This window comes from Rhinopithecus roxellana, chromosome 1 (assembly GCF_007565055.1).
Source record: "Rhinopithecus roxellana isolate Shanxi Qingling chromosome 1, ASM756505v1, whole genome shotgun sequence".
Lineage (NCBI taxonomy): Eukaryota > Metazoa > Chordata > Mammalia > Primates > Cercopithecidae > Rhinopithecus > Rhinopithecus roxellana.
Genome location: NC_044549.1, coordinates 191134260 through 191153070, shown reverse-complemented (window position 1 = coordinate 191153070; position 18811 = coordinate 191134260). Strand labels below are relative to the sequence as shown.

General features: G+C 34.4%; 1 protein-coding gene across 4 annotated transcripts in view; it reads right to left on the bottom strand.

The window, feature by feature from the left end:
• The window catches only part of LOC104656744 (short transient receptor potential channel 1), an 80512-nt gene that overhangs the window by 10210 nt on the left and 51491 nt on the right, over positions 1 to 18811 (bottom strand). For all 4 annotated transcript variants that reach the window (XM_030934869.1, XM_030934871.1, XM_030934873.1 and 1 more), the window contains 4 exons: positions 16858 to 17053; positions 12832 to 13168; positions 6425 to 6564; positions 4639 to 4782 (listed from right to left, as the gene is read on the bottom strand). In XM_030934869.1, coding sequence (XP_030790729.1) covers positions 4639 to 4782; positions 6425 to 6564; positions 12832 to 13168; positions 16858 to 17053 — 817 coding nt within the window. The remainder of the gene's footprint in view (positions 1 to 4638; positions 4783 to 6424; positions 6565 to 12831; positions 13169 to 16857; positions 17054 to 18811) is intronic.

Genomic DNA, 18811 nt, shown 5'->3' with positions numbered 1-18811 from the left:
CTAATCCTTGCCAGAGACTTCTGCTATGGGGCTCCTCCTCAGAGAAACCTAAACAATGTAAGTGCTGCCTTTAAACTGTCTAGAATCACATGATGTGGCAGATTTCCCTAGGAAACATTTCAACCTCTGGGAAAGAAATGCACCTCCTATCCTAAATGAAGTAGGAAGGGGAGGAACTTTAGGGAAGAAAAGGGATTAATATTTGAGAAAATTCCCAAATAACATATTCCCCTCCAAAAAAAAAACCAGTATTTTTTCCACTTAGTTTCTCTAGATGTGAGGCCTGAAAGCATGAGGTCAAAAACAAGCTGAAGTGGGAGACTTGTTTCTTTTGTAAGGACTTGTTAGCATAGCACCAAAGAAAAGGTGGTGATGTTTTACAGCGGGAAGGGGAAGAAAGAAAGAGGAAGGGCAAACAGGTCCACTCGACTTTATGTCTGGGTCTTATCAAATATGACAATCATAATAAATCTTAGCTTTCTCTGGATTGATTTTGGATTTGACAGTCCCTTGGACAGCAGGAGTAAAACTCCTTGAAGGGTTGCTTTCTCTGAAGGCCTTGCCTCTTTCTCTTCTATCCTCCTCAACCCACTCCACCCTACACTTTAAATGTCAGATTCAGTTAGAACCCTCTCACTACTTAGTACCACTAACTGCCCTCAAAAAATAAGCATACCTCATTTCATTACACTTCACTTTGTGGTGCTCCACAGATACTGTGTTGTTTGTGGCAACCCTGTTTTGAGTAAGTCTATGTGTGCCAACAGTATGTGCTACAGATGGGTAAGAATCAGGGACCCACGCAGCAGAGTCTTGGAGCAGGAGGAACTGTTAATAAACACATCTTTTGTACTAAGCTACAAGAATAAAGACAGGAAGCGTGTGGGATCTGAGAGATGGCCCCACCCTGGGACCAGGTAAGGAAAAAAAGAAATAAGGAAATAAGGAAAAAAAGAAATAAGGAAATAAGGAAAAAAGGAAATAAGGAAATAAGGAAAAAAGGGTAGAGTGCTGTGTGGTCATGGGTTGTTCTGTCTATATTATCCAACTGTCAGTGTAAACGGTTGTTTAATTCATTTGAAACATGTGACTTGAATAATTTTTTAAAAAATCTGTAAATTATTAAAGCCTGTCCACAGAAGTTACTATACAATAAGAGTTAATGAGGGAATCATATTATTCTGTAATATTATACAACCTGCGGGGTGATTTAGTATAGTGATTAAGACCACTGGCTCTGGAGCCAAACCACCTAGGCTGGAATCCCAGTTCTGCTACTTACCAACCATGTGACCTTGCGCAAGTTACTTAATGTCTCTATGCCTCAGATTCTTCCTCTGTAAAATGGAAATAAAAGAGTCTGCCTCTTAGAATGGTTGTGAGGATTAAATGAGGTAATAAATGTGAATAAAGACTTCAGAACAGTATCTGGCACATAGTAAGGGCTCAATAAATGTCTGCTGTTATTACTACTGTTACCACAATTATGTACAGATTCTATCTTCATGTCTTTTTTTCTTTAAAATATAAAGCATTACTGATTCATGCCCAATCATGTTTCTTGTATCTGCTGAAGTGGATTAACTGGCATCCTTCATAAAAGCAAGAGAAGAAACAACAAAAAAATGCCTATTTATTTAGCTTTGTAGTTACCGTTCCCTTTGGGTATATTTGTATTTTGTTCATTCTTCTGTTTAGATCCATATTCCCCTATGTTATTGTAGTCCTTCCACCTGAAGGACTTCTATTAATGTTCCTTGTAGTGCTGGTCTCCAGTGATGTATTCTTTTAGCTTTTGTGTGTCTGGAAAAGTCTACATTTTACCTTCATTTTTGAATGATACTTTGTGAGGTAGAGAATTCCAGGTTGACAGTTGTTTTTTTTTCTTTCAGTGCTTTACAAATGTCACTCCACTGCCTCCTTGCTTGCATTGTTTCTGACAAGAAATCTACTGTCATCCTTACCTTTCTTTTTCTGTATATGATGACCTGTTATTCTCTGTTTGCTTTGAAGGTTTTTTCTTTATCACTCATTTTCAGCAGTGATATACTGAATATGATGTCCCTTGGTGTGATTTTCCTCATGTTTCTTGTGTTTGGAGGCTTATTGAACTTCTTGAATCTGTGGGTTTGTAGTTTTCTTCAAATTTGGAAAATGTCTGCTATTATTTTTTCAAAAAATTTTTTGGTCTCTCCTTTTTTCAGGGATTCCAGTTACATTAGTATTAATATTAGGCTGCCTGAAGTTGTCCCAGAGTTCACAGATACTCTTTTCATTTTTAAAAATTCTTTCTTCTCCATTTTATTTTGAATAGTTTCTATTGTTACCTATTCAAGTTTACTAATGTGTTTTTCTACAATGTCTAATCTGTCATTAATCACATCCAGTGCATGTTTCATGTCACAGTGAAATTTTCATCTCTGAAAGTTTTTTTTTTTTTTTTTTTTTACATCTTCCATGTCTCTACTAAACTTTAAACTTTTTGTATGTATGGAACACAATAATAACTGTTGAAGAGTCCTTATCTGATAATTCTAACATCCGTGTTGCTTTTGGATAGGTTTTGATGAACACATTTAAGTTACTTGGAAAAAATTTAATCCTTTCACATCTTGCTTTTAATATTTGTTTGCTGAAACCAGAGCAGTGTGTAGGCTGGAGATAACTATTGAAGCAAGACCCTTCTGAGTACTCTACCCAATGATCAGTGTATTAAACAGGCACTCTCCTCTAGCTCTAAGTACTGTTTCCACTAATCCTGTCGGATGAGATGGTTCTTTCCCTGCCCCAGGTAGTGTCCTCACATGCATATGCTAATCAGTACTCTGCTGAATATTCAAGGGAGACAACTGCAGATCTCCAGAATTTTCTTTCTGTGCTGCTGTGTCCTCTCCAGTACCTTTCCCACAAACTCTAGTCTTTTGGGTCTCACTGGCCTCTCATATCGGTCTCCTAAATCCAGAATTCTGCCAGGCTCTGACTGCACTGACCCACTCTGCACAATAGCCTAAAAATTCTCACAAAGCAGTAAGCTGGAGTAATCTTTGTTTCCTGTTTCTTAGAGATCACTGTTGTTTATTGCCTTCTGTCTAGTTTCTTATAAGCTGTTGTTTCATATATTTTGTTCTTTTTTCCTTTTTGATTGCTTTAGGTAGAAGGGTAAATCCAATCCTTATTACTCCGTGTCGGCTGGAAACAGAAGTCAGAAATTGACTCTTCATTCCTAAACAATATTATACTTTCTCCTTTTTAACCCTTTAGAGGGGTCCATAAAGAAATTTGTAGTATAGAAACCTAGTTCTGTCATCCATTTTCGGTTAAAAAAAAGAAAAAAAAATCAATGTGCATGTAAAAACACTGTAGACTCTTGATTAAAGTATTCATAGATGATATTAGTGACAAAAATAAATCAAAAGAACAGATAGTTTAAGCCAGTGTTTCTATGACTTACTATGTTTTGGAAAAATACAGAGACTTGCACATATTTCATGAAAAACAGGTATGAGGTTAAATGACTTTAGGTAATGATGATTTGAATAAGGCTAAACAAATTTCTTTCTTTCTCAGAGGCTTTAATGTGGTCACATGCACTGTCAATTCCCAAAAAAGGTATACAGTATGCAGTGTATCCCAAACTTACTTAATTCAGAGCATCTCACAGGACTTGGTTAAGAAAGAGCCACACTTCAGGAAACACTGTTGCTGGATGACAGCACAAGCCTAATCAAATCAGGTTTTTCCTATATATTTTATTTTCATATCCCTGTTTGGAGAAGGTAATTATGCCTTTTATTTAAAATATCACCTTTAAAAATATGAGACAACCTAAATTGTTAGTAAATTTTGAATTAAGGAAAAATGAATATCGTTCAGATTTTCAGAACTAATTAAGCTATAGTATTACATAGAGCTAGCAGAGTTGACCCCACCTTCTGAAAACAACCAGTTACTAAACTCTGTGGGGTAAATGCAACCAATTGTGAGTCTTTTCTTTGGTGCAAAGTGACTGAAAATTTAGTCTTGAATTCTCGTACATAATAATCATACTACTTTGGACAAATCAAATCCCATCTCAAAAGCTCAATTTCTTTAACTATAAAGTATTATAAAATATAAAGCTGAACTACATAGCCTCTATAAATTTTTTAGCTGTAAGTATGCTACTTTCCAACTTATTACATTTAATATTTATTAAACAAAAGTGAAGGTATTCTTTTAAATATAGCTTATTCAAAATCATCAAATATGATTATTTTTGTTTGCACAGGTCCTCCTTTATACTTATAACCTAAAATATTTAAAACTTTAAATGTGAGATTCATTTTAATGAAAAGCAGATTTTTATGTTACGCTACTGTCTGAAGTGTAATTATATTTTAAACATATCTATGTCTATGGAGTGGGGGGAGGAGGCTAATGGATCACAGCATAATAAACTTGGAATACCTGAAAGCAAAGGATTATCACTGAGCCAGAAGCAAAGCAGATAAACATGCTGTGTCCTTCTAATTGCTACTTATTCTCAAAAGCGAAATTTAGCTTTAATATCATGAGAGAACAGTATTCCAGTGGACAAGTAGAAAGATGTAACAATAATGACATCTAACAAATGTTCTTTAAGAAATTTTAATTATTTACCTGTAATGGACCCAAGATAGAGCTGGTTGTATACATAAAAAAGAGACGAAGATAACTTAGAACATTTGCAAATGCAAAAAGCCCTTCTGCCACCAGTGTAGGATGGAATGCATCCCAATCCTTCCGATCAGCAAAATCATGAAACTAAGGTTAGGAAGAAAAAGCCAAAGGTAAATAAGCTCTCTCAATTTAGGAAAAGAAAAGCAAGTATTCTGACTGTTGAAAGAAACCCATTTTAATTTTGTCTTCTTATAGGGGGATCTCCACTTATATTTTATAGGGTTCTTCTTTTTAAATAGAAATAATATTTTAATAAAATAAAAGATTATTATGTATGTGAGGCATTATCACTCTACATGAAGAGGTTTTTCCATAAACTCTTAAATTTTAGAAAATTAAATAATTTTTAAATGATCATTAAACTTTTTATCAATGAAATGTTGGCTAGTTTTCTTAAATTCCACAACACAAACGTTAAGTACATGTGCTGTCAATTAATTCCCTATCATATTACATTAACCTACTCCTTTGACTTAGAATTAGAGGTTTTTCCCCCCTTTTAAATACAAAATAAAAAAGAGGGCATTATTGTACCTAGACATAGTGGTCAAATGTCCCCATTGCCTGGGATAGTTTAAGATGCTGTACCAGTTGTCCTGGCATAATTATTAATAGTGCCCCCTTTCACTCTCAAAATGTCCTGATTTGGATAATAAATTATATGGGTACTCCACTTATAGAACTAAAGAGATCAATCTGAAAAAGCAATGTCTCTCAATCCCATTATCGAACAATTTATCTATATATGACCAATTTTTATTTTCTTAGTAATTTCACACTCTAGACACTGAACATACCTAACATATTCCATAGTACTGATCGATTAAATAGAATTTTTAATAAAGTAAAATGATGTAAAATAATGAGTTTGCCTTTTCAATAACCTATAAACTAATAAAAAAACAGAGAATATTGTATATTTTAGTTCCTTGAATGTGACACCCCAGAAAAATTCTAAACTCAGGGTTTAAACAAAGTTAGTTAACATAAAATTTATTACCCTTTCTAGGCTTGGGGGAGCTTAAATTTTGATGAAAGTAAAATTATAAGTTATCTATAAGGGTAGATTTTTGTCAAATTCTAAATAAAATATATAGTTATTAGAAAAATAACATTTACATGACTTTTAAAGCTGATAATAATTATTTGAAATGTGTAAAATATTACATAATGGAATGGAATGGAAACTCTTTTTCCGGCAGATATAAAGATATCTAAAACTAACCATTTTAAGTTACTTTGTTCTCATTTTAAGTATATACAGGTTAATAAGCTAAAAGAACCTAGGGTCAGATATAAGAAATTGGCATGTAGTAGAAAGAATATGCCTAGACAGAGCAGGATTTAAATCCAGTCTTGGTTTCTTACTGTGTGGTTTGGACAAGTTGTTTAATATTTTTAGGCTTCATTTTTCTTATTTGCAAAATGGGAATAAGGAAATAAGGACTTCAGTCTCAAAGAATCCCAGGATAGATAAAAAGAGATAAAGTATACCAAATGTCAACTATGGTCCCTGTTATATAATACATAACCATCATGTAAAGGTAAGTAACACCCTGTAAACTACTGGTAAAATAGGAAAGTATGTGCACACAGATAGGCTTAGAATGAAAACACACCAGACACTGATCTGGCTCAATGTAACTCTGAGTTACATAGCTAAATATCTTAGTTATTTCCAAAATAAACTTAATTTGTGCCTTCAATTGACATAGTAAATAGTCACCTTGTTGTGAGCAACCACTTTGAGGGCAAAGGTTGCCAAATAAAGAGAATTCATGACAAAACTGAGTTGATTACGAGATTCTTCTAAAAAGTCTTCCAACCCTTCATACCAGAGTCTTTTAATGTCTGACCAAATCATCCCTAAGAAAAGGAAGAAAAAAATCAGATAACACTTTCTTAATTCAGTAATAAACTAAATAATACTTTAAGACTCAAAATATTAAATAAATAATCCTTGGGCCACCTATAGCCTTATTCAAAAGAAAAGTAACAAAAACAAAAACATTTTAGTGAAAAGTTCTTAAAATCTGAAAGAAAATAACCTTAACTTTCATATGACTTGAAGAAAATAACTTTAAGTTTCATCTTTGGATGTGGAACAAACATAAGAAAACAAATAAATTGACGCCAAACACACATGGGCACAAACACACATGGACACACACACAGGGATACATACATACACGGAGACACACACGGATACACACACACGGACACATACACACACATGGATGTGCATGCACAAACATACACACACCCCCGCCCAAGGGGCTCAGTCCCTGATCCTTTTCTTTTCTCTACCTATACTTACTACTTTAATGATCTCACCCAATCTAATGGCTTTAAATATCATCTATATGGCAAAGGCTCTCAAGTTTATATATTTAAGTTCAAATCTTTTACTTCTACAAATTTAAGTAAACCTAGTACCAGGTTTCAGCCTATTTTGTTCTGTGAGTGCAAATGTCAAAAAAAAAAAAAAAAAAACAAAACCACTGCTGCTGATTGTGCTTAGTGGGCATTGCACCCTCCCTTAAATCCATTTTACTCAGAATCAAAACCAGTCTTTACAATGGCCTGCAAGGCTCCATATTACCTATCCTCTCTGACCTCATCTCCTACTAATCTTTCCTTGTGCTATTCTAGTCACGCTGGCCTCCTTGCTTCCTTGCTGTTCTTTGAACATGTGACTCCTGCCTTTAGGGCCTTTATACTGGCTGCTCCTTCTGGCTGGACCCTCCTCACCCAGAGATCCATTTGCCTAACTACTTCACTTTTTCATGTCTTTGCTCATCACCCTCCCTGACTACCCTATTTAAAATTGCAAACTCCTGGCAACTTTAAAATTGTCCCCCACTCCCAATTTTCCTAACTCTGCTTTTACCTTTCTTTTGTAGTACTTACCTCTTTTCTAACACTGAATATAATTTACTTATTAGGTATATTATTAATTGACTATCTTTCCCCCACTTTGGGTAAGCTCTTCAAGGGTAAGAATCTTTGTTTTATTTACCAATGTTTCCAAATGTCCTGAAAAGTACCTGATACAAACAAGGTGCTAAAAATATTGCTAAATGAATAAATATACAAAAATAAAAACCAAAGCAAACAAACAGAAAAACTTTCCCTTTTTTGGCCAGAAGCTCCTCTATAACTATATATTTTTAGGAGTACCAGACTTCAGTAACATAATTCAGGATCATTTTATGGTACACTCCTTCATTAAGTCATTTTCAGGAAGACTATAGAGTAACAAAAGAATAGAGTGCTGTAGCATCACACATGGGTGGAGATCAAATTAGTACAATCAGAATCATTCTCTGGCTTATCAGTAGGCAAAATAATTCCCCTGGGAAACACAAGAAACATCCTTGAAGATCTCTGTTCAAAACATCGTAATTATGCAGTACCCATATTTTATACAGAAAAAAAGTTTTTAAAACATTTGCAGATCTGACTGAAAAACATTTTTAACAATTCCACCTCAGTATGTTTTTACTCAAAATGAATAGATGAAAACTGTCTAAAAATGTTAAATGAAATAGTCTAGCAGGTAACATTTTATTAACTCAAATACTGTTTTATTTGGGGAAGGAGTAGGGATGAAAGCTTTCTGATATTTCTCATGTTCAATCTTCACCTACTACTCAGAGCTGTGGAGCAGAAACATATTAAACAAATCCTCTAGGACCATACTTTCTTGAAGACTCAAAATTATTGTCTAATCCTAGATCCTGATGTGTGCAAATCCTTATTTATGAAACATCTTCAAACAAAAACCCTTATATTTAAACTTTAAATACACTCCTGTTAATATTAAACATCAAACTAAGAAAGATGCTTACAGAAATGTATTTCTGTGAAATGCAATATTTCACCTAAAAGAAACTCTTAACAAAAACTTACAACATGAATTGGAGAAAACTTGATCAAAAAAGACAGACATGAAAGTACAGTGAAGATCAGTTGGTTAGTTTCCCAGCTCCTCTGCAATACCCCCACAAAAATGAAGCTAATACACTTGATGTATTCCATGTTTCCAAGCTGGATCAAAAAGAACAAAGTAAGTTTAAACTAATCCGAACAATGCAAACACTACATAACCAACATTCTATATTTTAGGGTCTTTTTTTTTTTTTTTAGAATTAATGTTAATAACAACATTAGAAAGCAGCAATCCTAGTCATCTTGGGATTTCTCAAGGGTTTGATCTTAGGTCCTCTCTTTTTCTCAATTTATTCTTTCTCCTTCTGTCTCACCTATGCCTATAGTTTCATATACCACCTATTTTCAGATATTCATACCTTTCTAACTCAAGCTCCAGACCAACTGCGTGCTTGCCATCCCTTTCAAATATCTCAAAGGCTTTTCAAACTCAACATATCCAAAACTGTACTCAGGATCTACCCCCCAACACACAAATCCCCAAACCTACTACTTTTCCAAAAGACCAATATTGCTTAATAATCTCCCTGTCCTTCACCTCTCATATACTATGTATTTCCATGTCCTACTGGCCTTACATTATAAATATCTCTCAAGTCTGTTCCCCTCTCTCTTTATCACAATCACCCTAAGTCCAAGGTACCATCAGCTCTCAACTGGATTAGTGCAACAGCATCAATATTGGTCTCCATCTACTCCTGCCACAGCACTATCCTCCCAGCCCATCCTCCACACTGTAGACAGAATGATCTTTTCGAAAGGCAGAACTGATCATGTCAGTCACCTACTTCAGGTAGGCAATAGTTTCCCCTTGTTCTTAGCATAAAGTCAAAATTACTTAACCTGACCCACAAGGCCATGCATGGTCTGGTACATTATGTTTCTACAGCGTTATCTTGAATCAAGCTCTTCTGATTCTCCCTGCTCCAGTAATGTTAACCTTTACTCAGATCCTTCTTTGTACCATTCTCTCTTGCCACTGGGCTTCTGAATGTGCTTTTATCTCATCCTAGAGTAGCTTCCTCTCCCAGTTCCCTCAGTTGACATCTATTTATGTTTTAGATCTTAGCTCATTATTACTTCCTCAAAGTGTTTTTCCCAACCTCCCTGACTAGGGCAAATGCCCCTATAATATGCTTGCTCTCCTAACACTATGACCTTTAATCAATAGCACTTAATCTATTTTTGATTTTTGATTTATCTGTATGATTTTCAAGTCAAGTTTTTGATGGTTTTATTTGGCTTTTATTAGATCATAAGCTCCATGAGTGTAGGGGCCATATCTGCTTTTGCCTGTGCTTAGACAAAGTAGGTACATGACATTAAAAAAATACATTTTTCTAATAGCCATTCTGTTTAATAGCAAAAATTAAGTAAAAGGATACCACTAATATTCTGTGCATTCCTCAACAAATTATTCTCTTTTTACGTACCTTCCTTTTTATAACCTAACCCTACTTTTTTTCTGAAAAGCTAATGAAAGCAAACAAAACAAATATACAAAAATTGGTCATGATGAATTAAAAAGTCACTGTGTTCATTGTTTGAAATAATAAGTTGAACTAAGCAATGACTTTAGGCAAGCAAGCAAAATACTCCTCCATGCTCACTTAGAGCAGGTTTGGATCTATATACTGAAAAAAAGCCCAGAGTGACCTAATTACATAAAAGGCTTAAGAAGACTTCCTTGGCAAGGCTTATTGAGATCAAACTGTTTCAAAGCAGAAGCTGTGCTGAGGAAAGTAAAATAATTCTAGGAATTTTACTGGCTTAATGCACATGCATTCTTCTAGTGAGGCAGAATATGGTTAGAAAATTAATCATATTATGTGTGTAAGGGGGTACATGTTTATATACATGTAATATCATTGAAAACAGCATCATCATTCTTAAAAGGGAAGAACCATAGTTTTACCATTATTATGAAAATCGGGGACAGTAGTAATATTTATGCTATTCAAAGAGTGGTATGACTTAGTTCGGTGAATTTTTACTCATTGCTCAGACATACAAACTTTAATTTGATTCTTATACAGACTTGGGTAAGCTGAATACAACAAAACACAGAAAATATTCTTTCTTACTACTACTTAAGCAATAGGTTATAGAGATAAATGTTATAAAATTTCATCTGTTTAAGACTAAGGAATATATAACAATCAAATAGTTTAAATGAATATAGGGAAAGTGCTTCTTAGCAATTCTCTTCAAACTAATGTGTAAAATACTTCCAGGAATTTTTTAACTACTCAAATAGCAATACAAACATATTTCACATTGAAAAGAGTCCCACAATCCAATATAAAACCATATATGATAAAGTTTAAATTATTTCCTAAATTAAAATATTACATTTTAGATAAGAGCAAAACTACAGAAAATAAAAATATTAACAAGAAGGAATTATTTAATTCTCTTTAACCTAGAGTTTAGATGTATATTATTTTTACTTTACCTAATTTTAAACATTAATGCATCATGGATTGAATACTGTTAAAAGCAAAACTCTAATTACAATCAGGTTACCTGAAAGTAACTGATTTTCAAATAAACATTCTAAAATATAAAAAGTATTTGTATAGCTAAAGAAGAACTAAGGGGGCCGGGTGCGGTGGCTCAAGCCTGTAGTCCCAGCACTTTGGGAGGCCGAAACGGGTGGATCACGAGGTCAGGAGATCGAGACCATCCTGGCTAACACGGTGAAACCCCGTCTCTACTAAAAAATACAAAAAACTAGCCGGGCGAGGTGGCAGGCGCCTGTAGTCCCAGCTACTCGGGAGGCTGAGGCAGGAGAATGGCATGAACCCGGGAGGCGGAGCTTGCAATGAGCTGAGATCTGGCCACTGCACTCCAGCCTGGGCCACAGAGCGAGACTCCGTCTCAAAAAAAAAAAAAAAAAAAAAAGAAGAACTAAAATTGACCATTGTGAAATAACTTATCAAAGTACTAAATAATTCAATCAGGACTGTATTAATCAAAAGATAAATACGATCAATACTTTGTGCCACAGATAAGACTAAATTTTAATACCCTTTTACTCTATAGCAAATAGTAGATGGACAGATGGGAAGTGCTGAGGTTAAAAACAAGGTAGAAGATACAGATGGAAATAAAGAAAGTGTCTTTAAAATACCATAAACAGATAATGTGATTCTACCTCAACTCTCCACATGCACCCCGACACACAGAGGGCAAGATGAGTAAAAACTGTAGAAGGTGATTTAAGATATTTATTATATAGTGTAATACTTATAAAAATATTTTCAGAAATAAAATGTCTTATGCTTTTTAAAAAACTATCATTTCTGAAGAGATCTGGCTATCACTACAAAGAAATGATTTATGGAATGAGTCACCAGGGACTCCTTTAAATCTAAATTAAATAATCTTTCCAAAATAGAGATAAAGCAAGATGTATCTGCAAAAGTTCATAGGTTCTAGGCTGGGCACGGTGGCTCATGCCTGTAATCTCAGCACTTTGGGAGGCTGAGGTGGGGGGAGCACAAGGTCAGGAGTTCGAGACCAGGCTGGCCAATGTAGTGACGCCCCATCTCTACTAAAAATACAAAAATTAGCCAGGTGTGGTGGCAAGCACCTGTAATCCCAGCTACTCAGGAGGCTAAGGCAGGAGAATTGTTTGAACCTGGGAGGCAGAGGTTGCAGTGAGCCAAGACCTTGCCATTGCACTCCAGCCTGGGCGACAGAGTGAGACTGTCTCAAACAAAACAAAACAAACACCAAAAAGATCATAGTTCTTAAAAGGAAAACTAATGTTATAAATGAAATAGAATAGTTAACTTTTAAAACGCAGAACAGTATAAAATAGTTTCAAAATACCTAAGAAAACTTCATATTCTTACACCAAAAAAGCATTCACGTGTTAAAGCTGTGTTTCTGTTTTACAATCATAAATAACTGTAGGGTCTGAGAATAAATAATTTTAAAATTCCATGTATTTGAGAAATATTAAATAAGAGATATGCTTCCTTATCATCAAGTTCAGGAACATTTATCTTTAAAGACGTGTTAGTTAAGTCTTCAGTGATCATGGAAGTATTCAAATTCTTGTGGAGTGAACACTGTGAAACTGTAAATTGAACTCAATATTCACAATGCCATCAAGCAAGAAAGAATTAGTGGGCTAAATAAAGACAAAACCTTTCAAACTAACTTGATACTTACCAATAATCCACAGTATAAGAAGATAGTCTATTCTTTCAAGGGCTGGCCCCATTGTATTTTTCTTATCCTCATTGTAGACAAGAGAGTATAGATTAAGCAACAGCAGGAATGTGAAATATGATGCTCCATGAATGATAAATTTCATAAAAGGTGTGTGAATGATTCTGCCAAACTGAGATTTGGGAGCTATCAAATAACAAAGTGACAAAACTGGCCAAAAGATGCCTACTGTCAAAACAGTCATTATCTTCTTACAGGTGGGCTTGCGTCGGTAACCTGACATCTGTCCAAACCAAACAGTGTTCAGGAACTGCTGGCAGTTAGACTGGGAGACAAACTGAAAAGGACATACACACACATTAAAAAGAAAAAAAGTAAAAGGAAACCTTTAAATACTGATTGATTGATATTCAAAGTTTACTGAATAAGAGTTTACAAATCAGTTCTATACATTGAACATAGTTTTGTTGTTTCCCTTTTTCTAACAAGTAATAAAAGCATGTAGAAGTTAGGAAGACAGACTATGGAGCCAGATTACCTAGATTCAAATCTGGGCTCTGCTACTTGGTAAATGACCTTTACCAAGTTTTTAAATTTCTTTAAGCCTCAACTTCCCCATTTGTAAAATGGGAATAATAATAGTATCTACTCATAAAGTTGTGAAGATTAAAGGTAAAGCCCTTAGAATAGTGCCTGGTTCACAGCATGCACTCTTTTAAGTATTAACTATTATTATTAGCCTACTTAGCCATTTTGTCATGTTTAATATATAAAAACTCTTATAATAATATTTATGAAATTTCAAAGTTAGCACGCACAATCCATAGAAAAAGATACCACTAACTAATGTTGGACATCTTCAGTGTAAAGAAACTATTGAGTTTAGTTACAAGAAGCCAAGATGTCAAGATAGCAAAAACAATAAAAAGCTAAATATTAGACCTATTCTTGCTCGAAGAAAACACTGCGGATTTTTAAAAAGGTATTAAAGACACTCTTAAGCCTGCTTAAAACTGAATTTCATGTGAGAAGAAAAGGAAAAAATATTCCCAAATATGAGAAAAATCTTAGTTCAGGTATAGAAACTAATTTACCAAAGTTTACAAATCCTCTTAGTTGACAAATTTCATAGGCAATATTCTTCCAATATAATGCTCATGTTGTGAAGTGTAACTTAAGGGTACTGATAATTCTATATATAATCATGTGATCAGGTTTGAAATTATTATAAAATGATATTATTCAGGTAATCCACAATAATATTTGGTCAACCCTCTGTTTTAAAATGATTTATCCCAAAATAGAATATAATTTGTAGAATTAACACTGTAGTGAAAAAAAGAATTGGACAGAGTTTTGTTGTTTATTGTGCTTTCGAGAAAATTTCTAATGTACTATACAGTTGGCCCTCTGTATCTGTGGGTCCTACATCTGTGGCTTAAACCAACCATGGATCAACAACATTTGGAAGAAAAAATCCACAAAGTTCCAAATAGGCAAAACTTGAATATTCTTCACAGCAAGTACTATGTTGAATCAAGTACATGAATGAAATGAGGTGTAGGCACTGTATTAGGTGTTATAAGTAATTGAAAGACACTTTAAAGTATATGGGAAGATTTGTGTATGTTATATGCAAATGATTTTGGCAATTAAGTCTTACTTCATTCTTTACTCTTCTGCTCAGATTCCAATGTTCTTGGGAAATCTTAATCTGTCCCTCAAGGTGAAATGCTGGGAGAGAAACAGATTTTCCTCTCACCAATGACCAGGTTTAGTAACATCTCAAATTTAGTAGTTTCACCTTTCCTCCAAATATCAAAGCAATCTCAGGACTGATTACTGTCCTTGCTATGCCTCTATACAATGATGATTTAATCCACAGTAATGATAACTATGTATTTGGAATAAAAAGTTTAACTAGAAATGTTCTAAGTCTGCAGTAAAAGATGGACACACTTTCTTCCCATCATCAAGAGGCGGGGAAGGGGGAGGTCAAAATTTCCTACTCTTCAATTCAACAGGCCTGTGATTGATTTAACTAGTAGATTCTAACAGAGGTGATGCTATGTGACTTCTGAAGGTAGGTCCTAAAAAGCCATGCATCTTCCACCTTGCTCACTGGAACACCTGCTCTTGGAGCCATGAACTGCCATGTAAAAAGCCACTTTGAAGCCACCATGCTGTAAGGAAGCCCAGGCTACATATAGAGGTCACGTGTATGCACCCCAGTCAGCCCACAGACGCTTCTTAGATCACATCCTCAAAGTCTGCCCACTGTGATGGCCATGCCTCTCCTTGGTTCCTGCTGTGAGTTCTGAGGAGCCCCACCTTCTGTGGACTCACCCATCTGAGCACCCAGACCACTCAGAGCTCCCTGTTCCTGAGGCCTCAGCTGCTGCTCAGACACCAGACATGTGAGCGGAGAAGCCTCCAGCTGATGATAGCCCCGTCATTTATCTCCAGCTGAATTCTCAGACACGGAGAAACAGAGACAAATCATGATTGCCATGCCCTTTCCTAATTCCTGACCTAAGAATCCACAAGCAGAATAAAACGATTATGAAATTATTATAAAATAACTATGAAGTGTTTTATGCCACTAAGTTTCAGGGTAGTTTGCTATTCAAGATTGATAACCTAGACAAAGCTTACCCACTGTTTGAGAAAATATCTTCCCAATTGATCATATTTAGAAATCTAGTTTTAAAAATTACTTTACATTTTCATTCATCTTTAAAATAGCAAAATATCTTCCTTTCAACTCACAAATATTACTGTTACTTCCTGTCTTTTCTTTCATCTTCTTTAAAACGGTACATTTGGTTCTATTTTGACTCCACTCTGTGAGTCCTTTAGGGATATAGCTATCATTAGAAAACTGCCTCTTAGATTTTTTTTCCTAACCAGGATAATTTTAGTTCTTTACACCTTTCTACGAGATTCTTTTTTTAAAATCACTTTAATTGATTTTATACCTTGTAATCCCCTTATTCTAACATTTTCTAGTACTTCATGTCCCTTTTAGGTTGTGGAACACAGAAGCAAATATATTAACCAATAAACATCCTCCATCAATTCCTCCATCAATTTCCTAATAGCTTTGTGAGGCTCAAATTTTTAACCAAGATAAGAAAAAATTCTGCCCTTAGCACCAAAGGTCCTGTATCTGGCCTTCTATCATTATATATTTCAGGCCTCATTTTTGTAATAATATAAATTTGATAAGCAAGTTTTATTTAAACATCTATATTAATAATGAAAATAGTCTTAGAATACCTAATAAATACCATTTACCAACATCCCATACTATCAATTGTGTATTATTATCTACATATGAATCTCACTGTTTAGTTAATTATCTCAAAAATGAAATTTAAAATGCATATCTTCCTGATTCAAGTTCCTGGATCATGTGTATATGTATGCATGGGGAGTAGAAATGGGCATTTCTCTTAACAGAAAGGGATGATGCCAGAAAAGTCAGATTTAACTTAGTTATCATATCATGTACCTCTCCACTTTTGAGTTTCACAATGAATTATAAATAAGAAGAATCAGGAAGTATAATATCTGATACTTTATTTTTAAATAGAAATCACTATTACTATAGAAGGGGCTGTTTATAACCAGATCAATGAAAACAAACCTATGACAGACAAAACACAAGATGGAAACTTCCCTATAAAGTTTGTACCTACTACAAAGGATCTTACCTGTGTAGCAATTATTTAGCAAAAACATTAAATCAACATCCATGTTATAATCAATATTACTAAAAATAATAAAAACTACCATTTATTGCATACTTGCTTAATGCTAATACTGTGCTAAACCCTTTTAGTATACATTCTTAATTAATTATTAAAACAAAAGCTCAGACAGATTCAATAACTATCCCAAGACACAATTTTTAGGAAGCAGAACTAGGATCTCAACCCAGATGAGTTGCTCCAAAGCCTTTGCTCTGAGCCACTAGACTACTGTAGAGAAAATAATTTAAATATGTTACAGAAAGCCTCATACCTCTTTTTGGTTATATTTGATAGCAAGTTTTAGACGACTTAAATTCATTCTTTCTTCTAATAATCCCCGTTTGTCAAGAGGCTCGTCACTAGACGTATGGTTTAGAATAACTTCCAATTCACGGGAATTCCGGGCTTGCGCAAGTAAATCCTTAGCAAACATTTTACATTGCCGGGCTAGTTCCTCATAATCATTCCTACAAAATGCAGCATTCTATTATCAGAAATGTCATTTCCATCTTCTAATTAAGCTACATTCACTAAAAACGTTTTTACTCAGCAACATTTTAATTCTGAGTGTTATACACAATCTGAAGTCATTTTCTGTGGATAATCAAAAGGAAACTACTGGTGCACAAATTTTCCACAGCTTTGGGGAAAACCATAACACAATTATGTTCCTTGTGTTCATACTAATAGTCTTAGATGAGCACAGTTTTCATTTATATATACTGATGTTATTCCTATAAATTCTAATAATGTTTGTCAACCAGTTCTTCACTTAACTGATTTTCCCTGATTCTCTGTAAGCTTGGCTAAAACTTCCTTTTATATTACTCACCTTAATGATAGACATAGCATCTTAATGCTATCCAATCACTATCATAAAATTTTTAACTAGAGCTTTTTCAATAATAGTCATCTACAATATGTTTGTTACTTCTAATATTAAAATAGCATTTTGATTCATAAAGTTCTCATTTGAGTGAAATTCAAATTACAAAGAAAGATATTAAAATGCACCTAACAAAAAACTCTCTTTCAGAATCCCTATTCCTTGAATCTTGGGTTTGAACTGCTTATTAAAGGCAGGCCTGAACTAATTTGTGGGAAATGAAGAAGTTTTAGTATATAATTCTTTTAAAAAATATCAATTACGGCTGGGTGTGTTGGCTCATGCCTGTAATGCCAACATTTTGGGAGGCCAAGGCGGGTGGATCACCTGAGGTCAGGAGTTCAAGACCAGCCTAGTCAACATGGCAAAACCCTGTCTCTACTAAAAAATACAAAAATTAGGCATGGTGGCAGGCACCTGTAATCCCAGCTACTCAGGAGGCTGAGGCTGGGAGAATTGCTTGAACCCAGGAGGGGGAGGTTGCAGTGAGCCAAAATGGTGCCACTGCACTCCAGCCTGGGTCTCAAAAAAAAAATCAATTATATTAACTTTATGTCTAAGCTTAATAATAACTTAGGAATGAAGTCAGAAATAAATAATTATGAGTCATGGTCTTGAGGTTGGGCTTCAGAAAATAATGTTTTTATTCAGTTTTTTCCCAAACAGAAAGGAAGGGGAAACAGGAAGATTTCCCACTGGTTAGTCTTTCTATATAATGGGGTTTTCCATGAACTGGCTATATAAAAATTGTAACTTAAGAATAAAAACTTCTTTGCCTTAACTTCTCTCATCGTTCTTTATACTTTCTATGTAGTCAAAACTCCTGAGAATAAATAATTGGATTTATTTAACAAATGCAGCACTCCCTGCTTCTTGATTTAGGAATCTAACTGCAGATGGGAACGTTTATCAAAAGTATATATTATTACAAAAATATTCCATCTTTGGATAAACATTTGATGGACTATGAGATTCAAAAGTGAAACTTATACATCTTATTAATCTAATCCATTTCTAATAGATTACTGAAGACAAATAAGTGGCTGTATAGTTCAGATGGAAATACAGAAAACCAGAAGCAAGGATTCCTATATTCTAGTTATAACTTTGCTCCTACTTTCAGTTTTAACTCTATTCCTAATTAGATGCTGCTATTAGTAAAAATCTAGCCTTTATAAATCTCTTCCACTGTCTATAAAACACTGGATTGAAGTAAATGGGTTCTATGATCACTTCCAAATCTAACTTTATTATGTTATGATTATATAATCACAGCAGTTTCTTCAAATTCTGTTTGAAAGGAGTTGAATAAGTTTTATTTTATATAACTCAGACTCAA